Source organism: Thunnus albacares, chromosome 21 (assembly GCF_914725855.1).
Source record: "Thunnus albacares chromosome 21, fThuAlb1.1, whole genome shotgun sequence".
NCBI lineage: Eukaryota > Metazoa > Chordata > Actinopteri > Scombriformes > Scombridae > Thunnus > Thunnus albacares.
This window is the reverse complement of record NC_058126.1, coordinates 19,450,111-19,463,719: the sequence shown is the minus strand read 5'-3', so window position 1 is coordinate 19,463,719 and position 13,609 is coordinate 19,450,111. Positions and strand designations below refer to the sequence as shown.

Genomic DNA, 13,609 nt, shown 5'->3' with positions numbered 1-13,609 from the left:
ATTGCAGGCAACAAACTCTTCCATTCCTACTGAAACATTTCACTGATATGGTTCTTTGAAGTGGGAAGGAGAGAATTACAAGAAGACAGGCAAGGTCTGCTTGAAGTGAACACAGAAGTGGTCTTGGCCCCTTGGGACATGGAGAGAAAGAGAATTTACCCAAGTTTGCCTGTAGCACAAAGGTCTGTTTATTTCAAATTTAAGAGGTCTTTCTTTGTTTTCAGTTTTATAATAGCTACATATAAAGACATTGTTACCTAAGATGTTTGCTTAATACGCTCATATGCACATGCTATTTCTGAAATTCAAATTAGTCAAACTGAAGGGTTACTGTACAACATGCTCTCGGGAAAACAAATAGCACCGAGATGGAAGAAAGCATCAAAGAAGAAGAACTTCAATGGTGTCTTCTCCTCTGTAATGGGGTCAGCCAATATGTCAGCTTTTTAGATTGTTGTCAACTAGAAATTGCAAACCACTGACAAGATAGAGGATCCTCTTTTTTTATGATGGGTGACTGTTTGACCATAAATGAATAGTGAATATGTTGAGCACTGGACCTCAAAACCCTCCAAAAAAAACCTCTGTTTCCTTTTTCACTGACGTTAGAGGCTTGTTACAGCTCCACTACTTCTATGTGTGCTGAAAGCTTTAAAAGCTGTCCAAACTTTAAAAGTCAGAAAGCTAAGAAATACAATATGACTTAATTTAAAGTCTTCTTCTGCACTTCCAAGGATGAAGTCTTCCCTCTCTGCAACAGTTCATCTTTTGTTCTTGAGCTTGGATTTCTCGCTCTCTGTATGCAGAGCAGTGTCTCTACCTACCCCTCGTGGCTGCTGAGGCTTAGTCAAGCAGCAAACAGTGGGTGGCTTGGAAATAAAGGCAGCATGTGAGGAAACAACTGTTCACAGATCAGCTATTAAGCATCGCAAGGGAGCATGTGATTGGCTCGTAGCGCCTCGCTATTCTCGCAGCTCGTTAATTCAGCCCCAAAAGTTAATCAAGCAAGGCCCCTGTTTTCTCAGCCTCACATCACACCACGCTTCATCTTCCTAATCCTCATCTTCACTTCCTGTTAAGGCCTGATGATTTCCTTTGTTGCTTGAAAATGCTATTTCACAGATGTTTCTTTTCATTTTTCTCTGTTTTTTTTTTTATCCGTTGTTATTTCTATATTTTCACTGTAATTGTACCTGCTTGAAAGGCTCACTGCTCTTAGCTAATTGGTGGTTAACCAACTGGTGGAATAGTCAAAACTGAAACAGCAGAGGCCAAGATGTCCACAATTTGAATGGGCCAAACTCCAAAAATACATGGCGACATTTCCCATAATTAAAGTTGATAGCATCTTTTTTTAGATCTGCCACACCTTCAGATTAATAACACAGACGTTCTGTTATAAATGTGTCTCCAAGACCAATTAAGTATTAACTTGATTACATCATCAGGGTTATTCCTTCTGACGTTACAAAGGCAAGGGCAACAGAAGACATTATGCAACAGTTTTTATGAACTGACTTTGATGTGTAAAAATGGGTGGAGTGCACCTTTAATTTTAGAAAAAACTATACTGTATCAGCAGTTTGAGGCCCAAAAAAAAGCAAAGAAAAATATCTCTCTGTGCCTACATAATCAGACAAAATCCTTCACTTCTTGGTCTTGATGAACAAAGTGATTCTAATTACATTGAAGCAGTTTTATTTCATGGTTTAAAATGAGGGCATTGATTCCTGCCCTACTCTTGCCCCCCCCCGCTCAGCAAGATCTTCACAAACCTTCCTTTGGTACAAAATGCCTTCTTTTCTGCTTTTTAAACTGGATAAAAGTATTTCAGTTTACACAGTCTTGTCTGATTCTTTATGCGCTGTGAGAAGCAGGGTGGTCGGTAGAGTATCTCTAGGACAGTTAGTCGTTTATTCATCCTTCTCGGCTTTGCAAGTGAAATACTGCAGCTCCATTTATCACTCTTGGCACCAGTTTGTCAGTCAGTTTAGGTGAATTTGGATCTAATTCAGGATGTGGACAGGTTGATTTGAGTTTTACTACACACACCTGATGCTAAAATGAAATTTAACCAGTTGTGTTCTGTGAGTAAGTCCTGAACGTCCATAAAATACGATACTGGACTCAGGAGACTTAAAATTTTGGCTATTGTGATATTGCTATAGAGTTTTTATGTTGCCTTGCGCTTTTTCAGGTTGGTTTTTTTTTAAGTTATTGTGTTTCTTACGACCTGCTAATCTTTGTGTCTCAGTGTCGTGTCCCTCATAAATCATCAAGCGGCCTAACTTGAAGAACAGGACAGGCAGCATGTGTTTTTATGCTTTGACAAAATGCAGCTGCAACAAAGAGACACACACTCTTATCACAATGTCATGCATGAACACTCAAGAGACAATACACACTCACATGGCCATGCCAAACTGCTCCAGCCACTTCTTTTTCAGCTCTTTGGTCTTGAAGAAGAATTCAAAGCCGCTCTGGCCCTGGTTGTGAGTGAGGTAGAATCCGTGGGACCACTGCAACGGCAAAAAAAAAGAAAAACACACATTTGAGACAGAAAATAATGGCAAATAAATAAATTGTGGGTTTGTGTGAAAGGCAAAACAGAGCAGGAGGGGGCAGGAGCTGAATGAGACAGGATGCAGGGAGACAGATGGAGGCAAAGAGATGCAAAATGAAAGAGGGATGCCTCGGGGAGAGCAAACACAAAGGCTGAAGGGTTGGAGGGCGGCAGAACTGACAGACAGAGACAAAACAGAGAGGAAGAGCATGAAGGAGAAGAGGAATGTGAGGTAGCTTTGCCATATAACTGCTGGGCATCAGACAACATGCACAGACCCAAGAAGCGAGTGGGCCTGTAATCAGCTACCATTACGCACTTGAAAGGAAAAATATTAGTCTATTAGCCTCTGTGTCAACACATGTCTCTGTTTTTAGATAGAATCACTAAACAGATGTACTTTTTATGACTCCTAGTTGTGGTTTTGAAATTCTAGCGCTCGGCTCTGAAGGCTAAAAACAAGCCAAGCTCACAGCGCTGTCAGGGAAGCACGGCGGCGCTTCCCTGACAGCGCTGTGAGCTTCCATTGTAAGAAAAGAGAAAAGGAGCGCTCTACAGAGGCATTCCCAGTGGACATCAGCAAAAATATCGTCTAGCTACCAATTTGTAAAGAGAAGAAGGAGGAGGTGTTTGTCTTTCTGTCAGTTTGTCTCTTTTTTTGCTTGAGTGATCGCTGGAACACATGCAGACTTTTAATGTAAAGGATTTTTTTTGTGTTGATCTTCCTACAATATCCTTTAATCTGACCCATGTTTATGTCTTCCACTGTGTGGGTCAACGTGCAGAAACCTGCATTTTAAGTTGTTACTCATTCGGACTCATGTTTCTGACCACCTGATGAATTTAAGTCTAATATTCACTCTCCTTTTAGTTCTATTCTTAGTCTCCAGTAACTCCTGAGAAAAATATCTCTCTTTAGCTGCTAAATGTTACATTATGTTCACCAGCTAGTTGCTAACTTTGTGTTTCTGCTCTTTGGTGCTGGGCAGATAGTGTAAAGTGTGTTTATCAGAGCTTTTTTTGCTGAAAATTATGATATGAGAGCAGCGAGTGTGAAGAAAAACATAAAAGTTGCAGGCCAGAACACCAAAACAATGAGCTGAAAGATGCTAAAAGAGCCTGGTAACAAGTATCTGTGGGTGGGACAGTAGGAGTGATACCTTACACATTATTAATCATCATTAGATTTTTTTTAACAATGGCTTCAGGCCAGTGGTGGTGTCTATGTCCATCATTTTCGAAACAATTAGGCTTGAAGTATATTTGGTTTTGACTTGCATGCAAATGATCATTTTGCTTCTATGATGAGCGTTTTTATTGCTGCTTCCCTCAGACAGCCAGTGTCGTCTTTAGCATTTCCATGATAAATATGCAATCAAACAAATCGCATCATGTCCATCATGTCAGAGGTGAACAACACTGTGGTAGCTGCAACTTTCATAAAAAAAATAACTATACGAGCCCATATGGGTCTAAACCTACTAATGTCTGCTATTTACAACATCATGATTACTCAAATAATTGTTTCCTGGCACGCCTTAGATATCATTCCTCATTATGATTGGCAATATTTTTCACCACTTGGCACTTAGTATTCAGTGCGTGTGTGTATGTGTGTAGTCAGGCCCAAAGCGAGGTTTAATGATAACACCATCTGGGAGGAGGCAGACTGTTCCAGTCTGACACTGTTTCAGCATTATGCTGCTAAATGAACAAGACAATGTAAAACATGTTCTGAAACAAGCATGTACCAAATTATTTAAGACTCTTTTCAGTTGATTATTTAGTTGTTTGTGTTTTGAGCTGGAAAAGTGTTTTGCATGTAGTTCATTTTAGCAACAAATACAGGACTCAAGAGCATGGAAGGCAGCAGTGGGTGTAAAGGTTGTTACAGGCTGCTCATAAAATATCAACAAGAGGCAAGTTATCTCAACTTTTTTCCTCAATTTTACAAACCTACATTTATCTGATAAATTGTTATGGTGCCTCATTATGCTGAAGTAGCGTTAATTGGTTTGTCAGGAGTCCAACATGATTTCTGTGCTTTGCTGACTCAGTCATAAAGAGGCAATAATGAACTCAACAGTGCAAGACTTCCCTCCATTATAGCTGATTGGTTGTTATGTGAGATGCTTGTTTTGTTCTTTTCATTTTACAGCATGTTAATAAGTAAGTTCTGTTATTATTTCATAACTATTACATGCACTGCATGGCAGCAAAAGTGAAACAGTGCAAGTAGAAAGCAGAGAAAGGCCTGATATATACTGTATATACTGGCTACATTGTTTTGGCATGCAGCCCCGGGTGAGATTAATTCACTGACTCAAATGTCATTAAAAGCTATTTTAGCTGTTATAAAATCACTGTAAATCACAGCCTAAAGAGGGTTATTTCTTTTTGAAAATGGTGATAAAACACCATCAAATGAAATGAAATGTTAAAAACACACTTTCTTTTTTAGCAAGTGATATTCAAATGGATTGAATCAGAGTGGATTCAAAGTGAGTCAACCAATCAGACCTGAGAATTACAAGCGTCCTTATTATAGGTTCAAATTACAACATTAGAAGTGTGAATCACAAGTTCCTCTCTGCTGTGACGTATCTGGACTAAGAAATGTTGAGACTAATTATTTGGCTGTCAGCTCAGTGAATAATCACAGATTTTAAGAATTACTTGGGTTTTTTTTTTTTTTCAGTGGATTAAAATTCAAGGCCCATGTTTTCATTGTTGAAAGCTCTCTTTTTCTGTGTGCAGCACAATAAAGAAGAAAACATTTAAATATATGGTCTACAAGCCTGGCAGAGAAAAGAGCTACCTGTTATTTTTCTTTTTGACTTCAAACGATTCAATTGAGGCTAATATTTCTACGTGACTGAGGTAAAACATCATCAGTGTGGCTTTGCCAAAAGTGGAATTAAGTTTCTTGGAACAGAAAGGGAAATTGTTCACAAAGAGATGCGTTGCTGTCAAAAAACAGAAAAGGAAAAAAAAAGCTGAAAGATGTGCCAATATCTTTTCCGAGGTGACAGATCTGAAACCTGAAGACCCACACATGTGTAGTCCAGGGGGATCCATATTATCATGATCTAAAACAATATGCATTTTCCATGGCTTTCATTATCCAAATCAGAAAACACCTCCATGACCCAAAATTGTATTTTTTTGTATGACTGGTGATTTTTTGATGGAGTCTATTTTTGTGACACATTTATAAAATTCAGTGATCTGTAAAAACACATTGTTCCTAGAATGTGTGATTTCTCTGCCTGACTTTCACTACTCAAACATCATAACATGTTAAAAACACTGATTATGTGTGTAAGAAACATTGCGGATCATTCAAACATTCAAAAAGTAGACCTTTGCAGACTTGTGAAAGACAGGTGTAACTAATACGATTAGTAGTGGCTACAGGCCATTTACAGTTGCCAGTGCATGCTGGATCACCAGCATGGCTTCCTGATGCAGCTAAATATAACACAGCCGTGTCTATGAATACTCTCAGTCACCCAGGAAACAGAGCCATCATTAATGTTATTAGTTACACTTTTGAGTCACAATGTCTGCAGTGGGGGAGAAAAGTCTATTGACAGCATCATGGAGGATGATGTCACCACTGATACTGTGTTTCCCTCCAAAATGTAAACGGCAACAATTAAGCAGGGATGTGTCCTAACAGGAACCATATCCGTGTGTGTGTGCAGACCTTTCGGTTCTCTTTGTCCGATGTGGGGTTGTTTGTGATCTTGAAGAGGTGCAGGTCGATCACTTCTTTCATCTCATAGTTGTCTCCTCGCCGCTTACAAACGATCACCGCAGCATCGAACAGGAAGATGTGTCTGTGGTAAAAAAAAAAATTATTTGAGGTGCGTCCTGTAATTTAAAGCGACAATATGCAACATTTCTGGCATGATAATATCAGAAAATACATATGATTTATTTTACAATATCAGCCTGTGTTTGTGTGAAACTCTGTGTGGTCATACCTAAACAATTTTCGGGGGGCATTCTTAGTGTGAGAGAACAGAAAAGCGAATTCACAGTCACAGAATTGATATCTCTTTTTGAGATGTGGATTGCCTCAGCCTCAAACTAGCTGTTGTTTTCAGATGCAGTAGACAGCTCATCAATGTGGGTGACAAGTATTGGATAAGTATAAACCTAAAACTAACAATGCACCTTCTGTCTGGTGGAAAAGTTGCACACTGTAGCTTTAAAATGAGATAACATGATACTTGACACATCTATTTTTGCAAAGTAGTTTAAGCTGATGCTAAAATATTGGTTGTTATGCTGGAGAACTTGCACATTATTAATCCCTACATCTGCTAAATGCTGATGCTGTGATGATGTTGCCACATTTAACAAACCAACACTAACTCAACTGTAATATCATTGAGGAACTCTTTCCACATGAGGGCTTATTCATCTATTCAGCTTCCTTCAAATGTCATAATTTAAGAGCCTTTACCCTTAAGGAAGTTCACGTTATTGTGTTCTTGACCTACGGGACACACAGGTTTAGTTTCAAACAGCACTTTGGCTTGGAGTAATACATACTCTGGCAGTTTTCCAACTGCAGCACTTTAGCAGCACTGACTCTATTGAAGCTGCAGTCAGTCATTAAGTCAACCAGCAAGCCAACTTGACATCTCACCTGTCCTGTTTAGCTCGTTTGTCCACCGAGGCCACCCGTACCTCCCCGTCACCTTTGGGTCTTCCGTAGTTACTCAGAGGCTGATTCTAGAGAGGAGTGGGAGGAGAGAGATGGGGTGTGATCTGACAGTGTTCCCGAGCACTGTGAAATTGAGAACAGCCTCTCGATATTTGGGAGAATCAGGTGGCTTACCAGGTTTTCGATGGATTTCTGATACTGGTCTATTTCTCGCAACGTCTCGTTGTCTCTCTTGACTTCGTTGACGTACTGAGCCAAGTCCTGCAAATAAATCAGAAGACAGTTAAGTCTTTGAATTGTTACACATTCCTAGGAGCTGAACTGCAGCAGTGATTACTAGATTAAAGTATTTTTCCCCTTTATGCTCTTTATGTATTTTGTTTCTTTTTGTGCAGTTTTTCCTTCTCTTCTTTAAGCTTTAGCTGGGTAGATAACCACTGCTGATGTGGGCCTGTAAACTCCAATGAGACAATGTACAGTATATATTGCTGGGCTATATAAGTAGACTTGATTTGAGTAAAGTGAGAACTGTCTGCTTTCAACTGAAAAGCTATTCAGGGTTACAAAATGAGCAGAACTTATAAATTCAGTAGAGGACTCATTTATTTATGTGTAGTCAAATGTTGTGAACATGCAATGACTTGCAATGAAGTGCAATATCTTATGCTGTGTTTTCAGACTCTTTTTACTACCATGATCATGCTAGCAGCTTGCTTTTATAGCAGCTTGAAAACATGTCATTAAGTAAAGGAGAATTTAATAAAAATGTTAATGGTACTGGCTATTATGATTAATAATAAACTGCATGTTATTTAATGCATTTTTTCAATGTAACAAACCCCCAAAATAAATCATGTCGGAAAGGATTTTTTCAGTAGTGTTTTGGTGTTTCAGGTATTTCTTCAAATTGTTAAGTTTTTAAGGCAACCTCTATTGTTGGATGCAGCTGAAATAGCTGCTGGAAAAAAATGTCTTTAATGACATAAAAAGGGGCAATCCATCAACTTTTTTAGCAAGACATTATGAGTATATCTTCCGTCTTATCCAACTGGTCCAATTTTATTGGGAATTTCTGTTGCAATAGGTTCTGCACAAAGTCAAAGAGGCTTTATCAAACCAATCATTATTTACAGAAATGTAAGAACAGCAATAATGTGAACTGTGCTCTTGTGTGCACCAGTGTTGGGAAACGCTGGTGCATTTGAGAGTAAACTGTCATGATTTATTGCTGATCAAACTGTATCTAAACTCAATTTACATTACTTTGTAAAAATGTATTGTCTAGATTCCCTGAATATGCAGGAATTCTTGCTCTCCGTTTTATCAATACCTTTCATCTATAGCTGAATGTATTAATTGTTTAATTATCTTCTTTTATCTTATTCTTTTATAATCCTGGCCCCCCTGATGGGTTTATATACACAAGTTATATTGTTCTTTAACTAATTTTTTTTTAAAAGTACCTTCATGGCGTCCAATGCTTTCCGCAGATTGCTCTTGTCTGTGGCATCATGAGTGTGTTTCACTAGCTCCTGTTGGACAGAAAGAAATCACACATACAAAATATAAGTGGCCAAGTATCCTACGGCACCTTTCCTCTTGAAAAACTGATTTGCACTGTTACCCACTGGAGTAGATTCCGTAAGGTAGAATATGTAAAAATGAACAAATGCTGTGTGTAAATCATAAAACAAAAGAAACTCGAAAATGATAATTGTTATCCTGCTACAAACACACTGTGCAGCACAGCTACATCCCACACATGAACTTAATGCTCTGGCTCTAGATATGAAATGAAAAAGGTTACTGCGAAAAGAATCCTGGCCTGAAATAAATCAGATACTGTGTCTGTATGTGAGTGTGTGTGTGTGTGTGTGTGTGTGTGTGTGTGTGTGTGTGTGTAGTCATCTATTGCGAGTGTGTGCCTGCAAGTGTGCATCTGAAATTGCTTCCCAGTGCCTGGCTGCAGCATAAACAAGACATCTAGACCTCAGCAGTAGAGGATAAGGAAGGATGCCATGCATGTCCTTCATACAGGCCAATACAAAACGGTCTCCACACACACACACACATACACACACACACACATCCACACCAAGCCGCTAAGGGAGATATATATGTCTGCTTGGCACTGCTCAAATACCTGGTGTCAGTCAAGCTCAACCTGGGCATTATTATCACTAGCAAGACGACAGAGTTCTATTTATCAAGCCTTGCTTCTACCTTCACACATCCTGAGAGATACAGAGGAAGGGAGTGGTCACACTGATAGCCAGGACCATACATGATGGACTCATTGAGGGAATCGTGTTGTGGTGAGTTCGGGGGGGGGGGGGGAGTGAAATGATGAGCAGAGGCAGCGAGGAAGAAAGAGAGAAAGATTGATGACAAAAAAAGAGAGAAAGAAAGAAACAGCAAGAGAGAGGAACTCGGGGAGCAAGAGGAAGTGACAAGACATTAGTTGTACAGATTCTGGCTGTCACCGTGTGGGAAAGTAACCCAGCGGATGCTTTATTCGGTGCAGCTAGCTATTACCCGCCTGTTCCACAGGAATCTCAGCACATGTTGACACAACACAGTCACTTTGTCGCAACAGATTTTTTTCTTTTTCTTTTGGTGGTACATTAGTGTTTCATGCAAACATGAGGGGGGTGAGATCAGACGGTTCCAGAGGTTTCAGAGAGCCTAATTTAGGGGTTTTTATGGAAAACCTCAGTGAGATCAGCTCATTTCTGCCTGAACAAAACATGTGAAACTATATAGTAAATGAGCAATTGAAAGATTACAATATGCATGGCCTCGGCTTAAGGGCATATTGTTCTGTTAACCCTGCTGTGGGTATATGCAGATAACAGATGTGTCCTTCATTAGTGAGGGAAATATGCTCTCTGATACAGACCTAAGGATTCACAGATAAAACATACAAAACATATTCAAAACAACTTAAAGTCAAATTCTCAGAGCAGGCTTGTGCATCACAAATAGGTGCGTAGCTATGGAATAGTAGTAATAATAATAATAATATAATTTGAGTTTTATGAGCAGCTGAATACCTAAATCTAAAATTGAACCACATCTGAATACTCAGTGAAATCTAAATACCATTAAAATTGAAGAGTTGAAATTTAATTTAAAAACCAAATACTGTACATTCGAACTAATTTCAAGTTGTGCAATTTCAAAATATTTATTTTTCGTTGTGACAAATTCAGATTGAAAATTCAAGTGTGAAGAGTTTCCAGTCTCTCATCGGATTGTTTGACCTTTATAGGCTGAATGATTGGATCAGAAGTTTTATGAAGTTATTATTACTGAGGTTCAGGAACAAAACCACACCTCTCTCCCCAATTCAATCACCTGTGTCTACTTATATAGGAGTTTCCTGACCCCTTCTTGCCTGTTTGTCCTCTCAATACAGGAACCACACAAGGGGGACGATGTGGCCGAAGCTCATCGAGGCATCGTGCCCCCATCCTGAGTCTCGCTCCCCGGGTTCCTCGACGTTCCAGATCCATCACGACCCCCATTCATCCCCTCGCACTCGACCCCCTTCATCCCACCCCTTGACCTTCGATCTCACGATACACGACCCTCATCCAATCGTCAAACCAAATGAACTATTTGGTGTATACCCTTTAAATGGTCTTGTTGGTGAGAGATCCTTAAATGAGCAATTGAACCTGGGAAATCTTAATGTTGAATACTGGACATTTAAATTTTCTGTCTGAAATTGTGAACGTTTCCTCGAACTACTTTAAATCAAGTCTTTGAAACTGCCAACTGGAAACCACATAAATTCAGACAGATGGTCCTCAAAGTAAAATATTTCAATAATTACAATTTCAACATTAATTATTCAGTTAATGTGTAATCAAATTTCACAAGTAGGTGTTCAGTTGCTTTTAAGATTCAAATCCTTTTTTTGCCTTTTTATCATATAAATCCTCCTAAATCTGTTGCTACACACAGACCATCCTGCAATCATTGCTCATCCAAGGTTCAACATTAGGGTACACCCAATTAACAAAAAAAATCTAATTAAATGAAATTCAATCAAAAACCCTGAAACCATAATCCCTCCCTATGAATGCCTGGTGCAACAAGGCTCATGTCGCCTCTGCACCCACCCAAACACACGCATGCACACACATATACACACACACACACATCTCTTTACTAAGAACAATGCTGCTGCTTATCTTTTCATTAACGTAGGCCACACATCACATATGCATTATAAACGCACCACCTTCAACCTCTTTGACTTATTCAGTAGGAGGAGTGTGCAGTATGTGTGTGTGTGTGTGTGTGCTTACATGTCATGCATATGTATGTTAACTAGGACGATTATCTAGCTATGTTCACACACATCAAGTGTGTACTGATTTACACACACACACACACACACACACACACACACACATAACCCTTGTGTTTTTACTTCCTCATTGTATTGTATTTGATGAAGGTGACAGAAAAGACAAATATTTCATGATTTATATGTTATATACCCTAAAAATTAACAAATATATATTCCTTTTGTTTGCCAAAAAGTAATTTACAGACAGAGAAACACATTTTTTCTTTTGTTTGTAAAAGTCATGAAGTATCCAGGTGATGAAACAATGTTAATCGTGTTTTTATGTTACAAATACATGTCAGTACTTCAATTTTAAAATCATGAAGATACCAGCAATACCACATAATCAATGTAGTCAAAGATCATACAATATAATCAAAATATCTGTATTTATTTGTTATCCAAATAAAATATCTGAAAAGGAGAATGTTTGAATTGTCAGTGACTTGAATAACTTCCCACTGACTTTGTCTAGACTTTCCACAAACTCTTGATTTGGATTCTCCCCACTTCAAAAATACTTCACCTCTCTGTCTCTCTCCCTCTTGTTTGTCTTACTCTGTCTGCTGCTCTCGCTTTCAGTCCTCACTTCACTTTATCTATTTTCTCTCTCCTCCTCCTTGATTGTCTCGATCAGATGACAATTAAGGAGCTACAGAAACAGACAGACGAGGAGCCTGAAGGACGAAGGTAGAAAGGGAGGAAAAGGTGGACAATGGCGCCTCTGGTGGAGATATGGAGTAGTGACAGTGAGTCCTCTTGCTCATAAAGTGTGATTGGCAATGATGGAGCCTTTTGATGAGTCAAAAACTCTGTGATGGAGCTGTGTCATTTCCTGACAGTCATCTACAAAGCCAGTGAAGGCTTTTAACTTAATGTTTCTGTCCTGCTTTGACAGTGAGTGACATTATATACAGCTGAGTAGTGTGAGTTTTAATGGAAATACATTTTTATAAATGAGTACAGACAGCTGATTATACAGCTGACCATGCCTTGTATTACAGCGGTGTGTGATTTGATATAAATACTGCTTTTTTTTTTCTTTCCAAAACTTACTTAGAACAAATAAAACTGACACTGCTACATGTTTATGTTTATGTTTCCCCCAAGAACATGATCACATCTACATTAAACATCTGACACAATCTGAATCGCTTCTACATGAATAATAAACATGCAGAAAATCTAAATGTATGACTAAAGGAAGCACAGGAATAGGATGGGTTAGGTTGGAGTACTTTACTGTACCTGCAGAAGAAGGTGGTACTTCAAGACTCGCTGCATAGGAACCACCAGCAGATCCCTCAGTGTGAACTTGCCGTAGTTGGCTCTCTTTGAACATTCCTGTATGAAGACAAAGAAAGAGAATCAATACATCATCTCATAAATTAAATATATAGAGACCCTGCAAAGAAAACCAGCCAATGACAGTGCAGCGTTTGTGTCTTGAAAGGGTCATAACTGCTTAAAAAAAGCTTAATTTGACTTATTTTTCACTTGCTAGAGATGAGAATAGTGACGATGGGAGTATCAGAGCCTGACAGAGAACTAAACAGTGATCTATGATCGTCACCTGCAATGCCTGAGGTACACACTTGAGGGCATTCACCGACCACACTGAGACATTGAGGAATGAACACTTGTCACACTGAGCTGTACGGAATCACTTACTGACACTAAAAACATGAAACCTTTTACCTCTAGCTTCATGCGTACGTCCTCTCTGTCTTTACAGATGCCATCCAGAGTGGCGATGGCTGTCTCCACATGGCTGCAGTATTTCCCATAGATCAGCAACCTGGAACAGATCGAACGCATGAAGAAACAGAGAGAAGATTGGAGGGAATGACAGGATGCTACACTTCCCTCAAAACAGTATGTAAGACAGAAAGGCCTCAACAACAACTTAAATGAAAAAATTCAGCTGATTTTATTATTATTTTATTCCTAAACTGGATATAGTTAATAAAAGTTCTGTATGCAGTATAAGAAAAATATATCCCTGTTC

General features: G+C 39.0%; 1 protein-coding gene across 1 annotated transcript in view; it reads right to left on the bottom strand.

Annotated features, from left to right (window-relative positions):
• Positions 1–13,609, bottom strand: part of LOC122972694 (guanine nucleotide exchange factor VAV3) — a 94,658-nt gene that overhangs the window by 30,414 nt on the left and 50,635 nt on the right. Inside the window, exons 9-15 of the mRNA XM_044339950.1 lie at positions 13,300–13,399; positions 12,850–12,945; positions 8,705–8,773; positions 7,416–7,502; positions 7,224–7,309; positions 6,273–6,405; positions 2,410–2,519 (exon numbers count right to left, since the gene is read on the bottom strand). Of these exons, the coding sequence (XP_044195885.1) occupies positions 2,410–2,519; positions 6,273–6,405; positions 7,224–7,309; positions 7,416–7,502; positions 8,705–8,773; positions 12,850–12,945; positions 13,300–13,399 (681 nt within the window). The remainder of the gene's footprint in view (positions 1–2,409; positions 2,520–6,272; positions 6,406–7,223; positions 7,310–7,415; positions 7,503–8,704; positions 8,774–12,849; positions 12,946–13,299; positions 13,400–13,609) is intronic.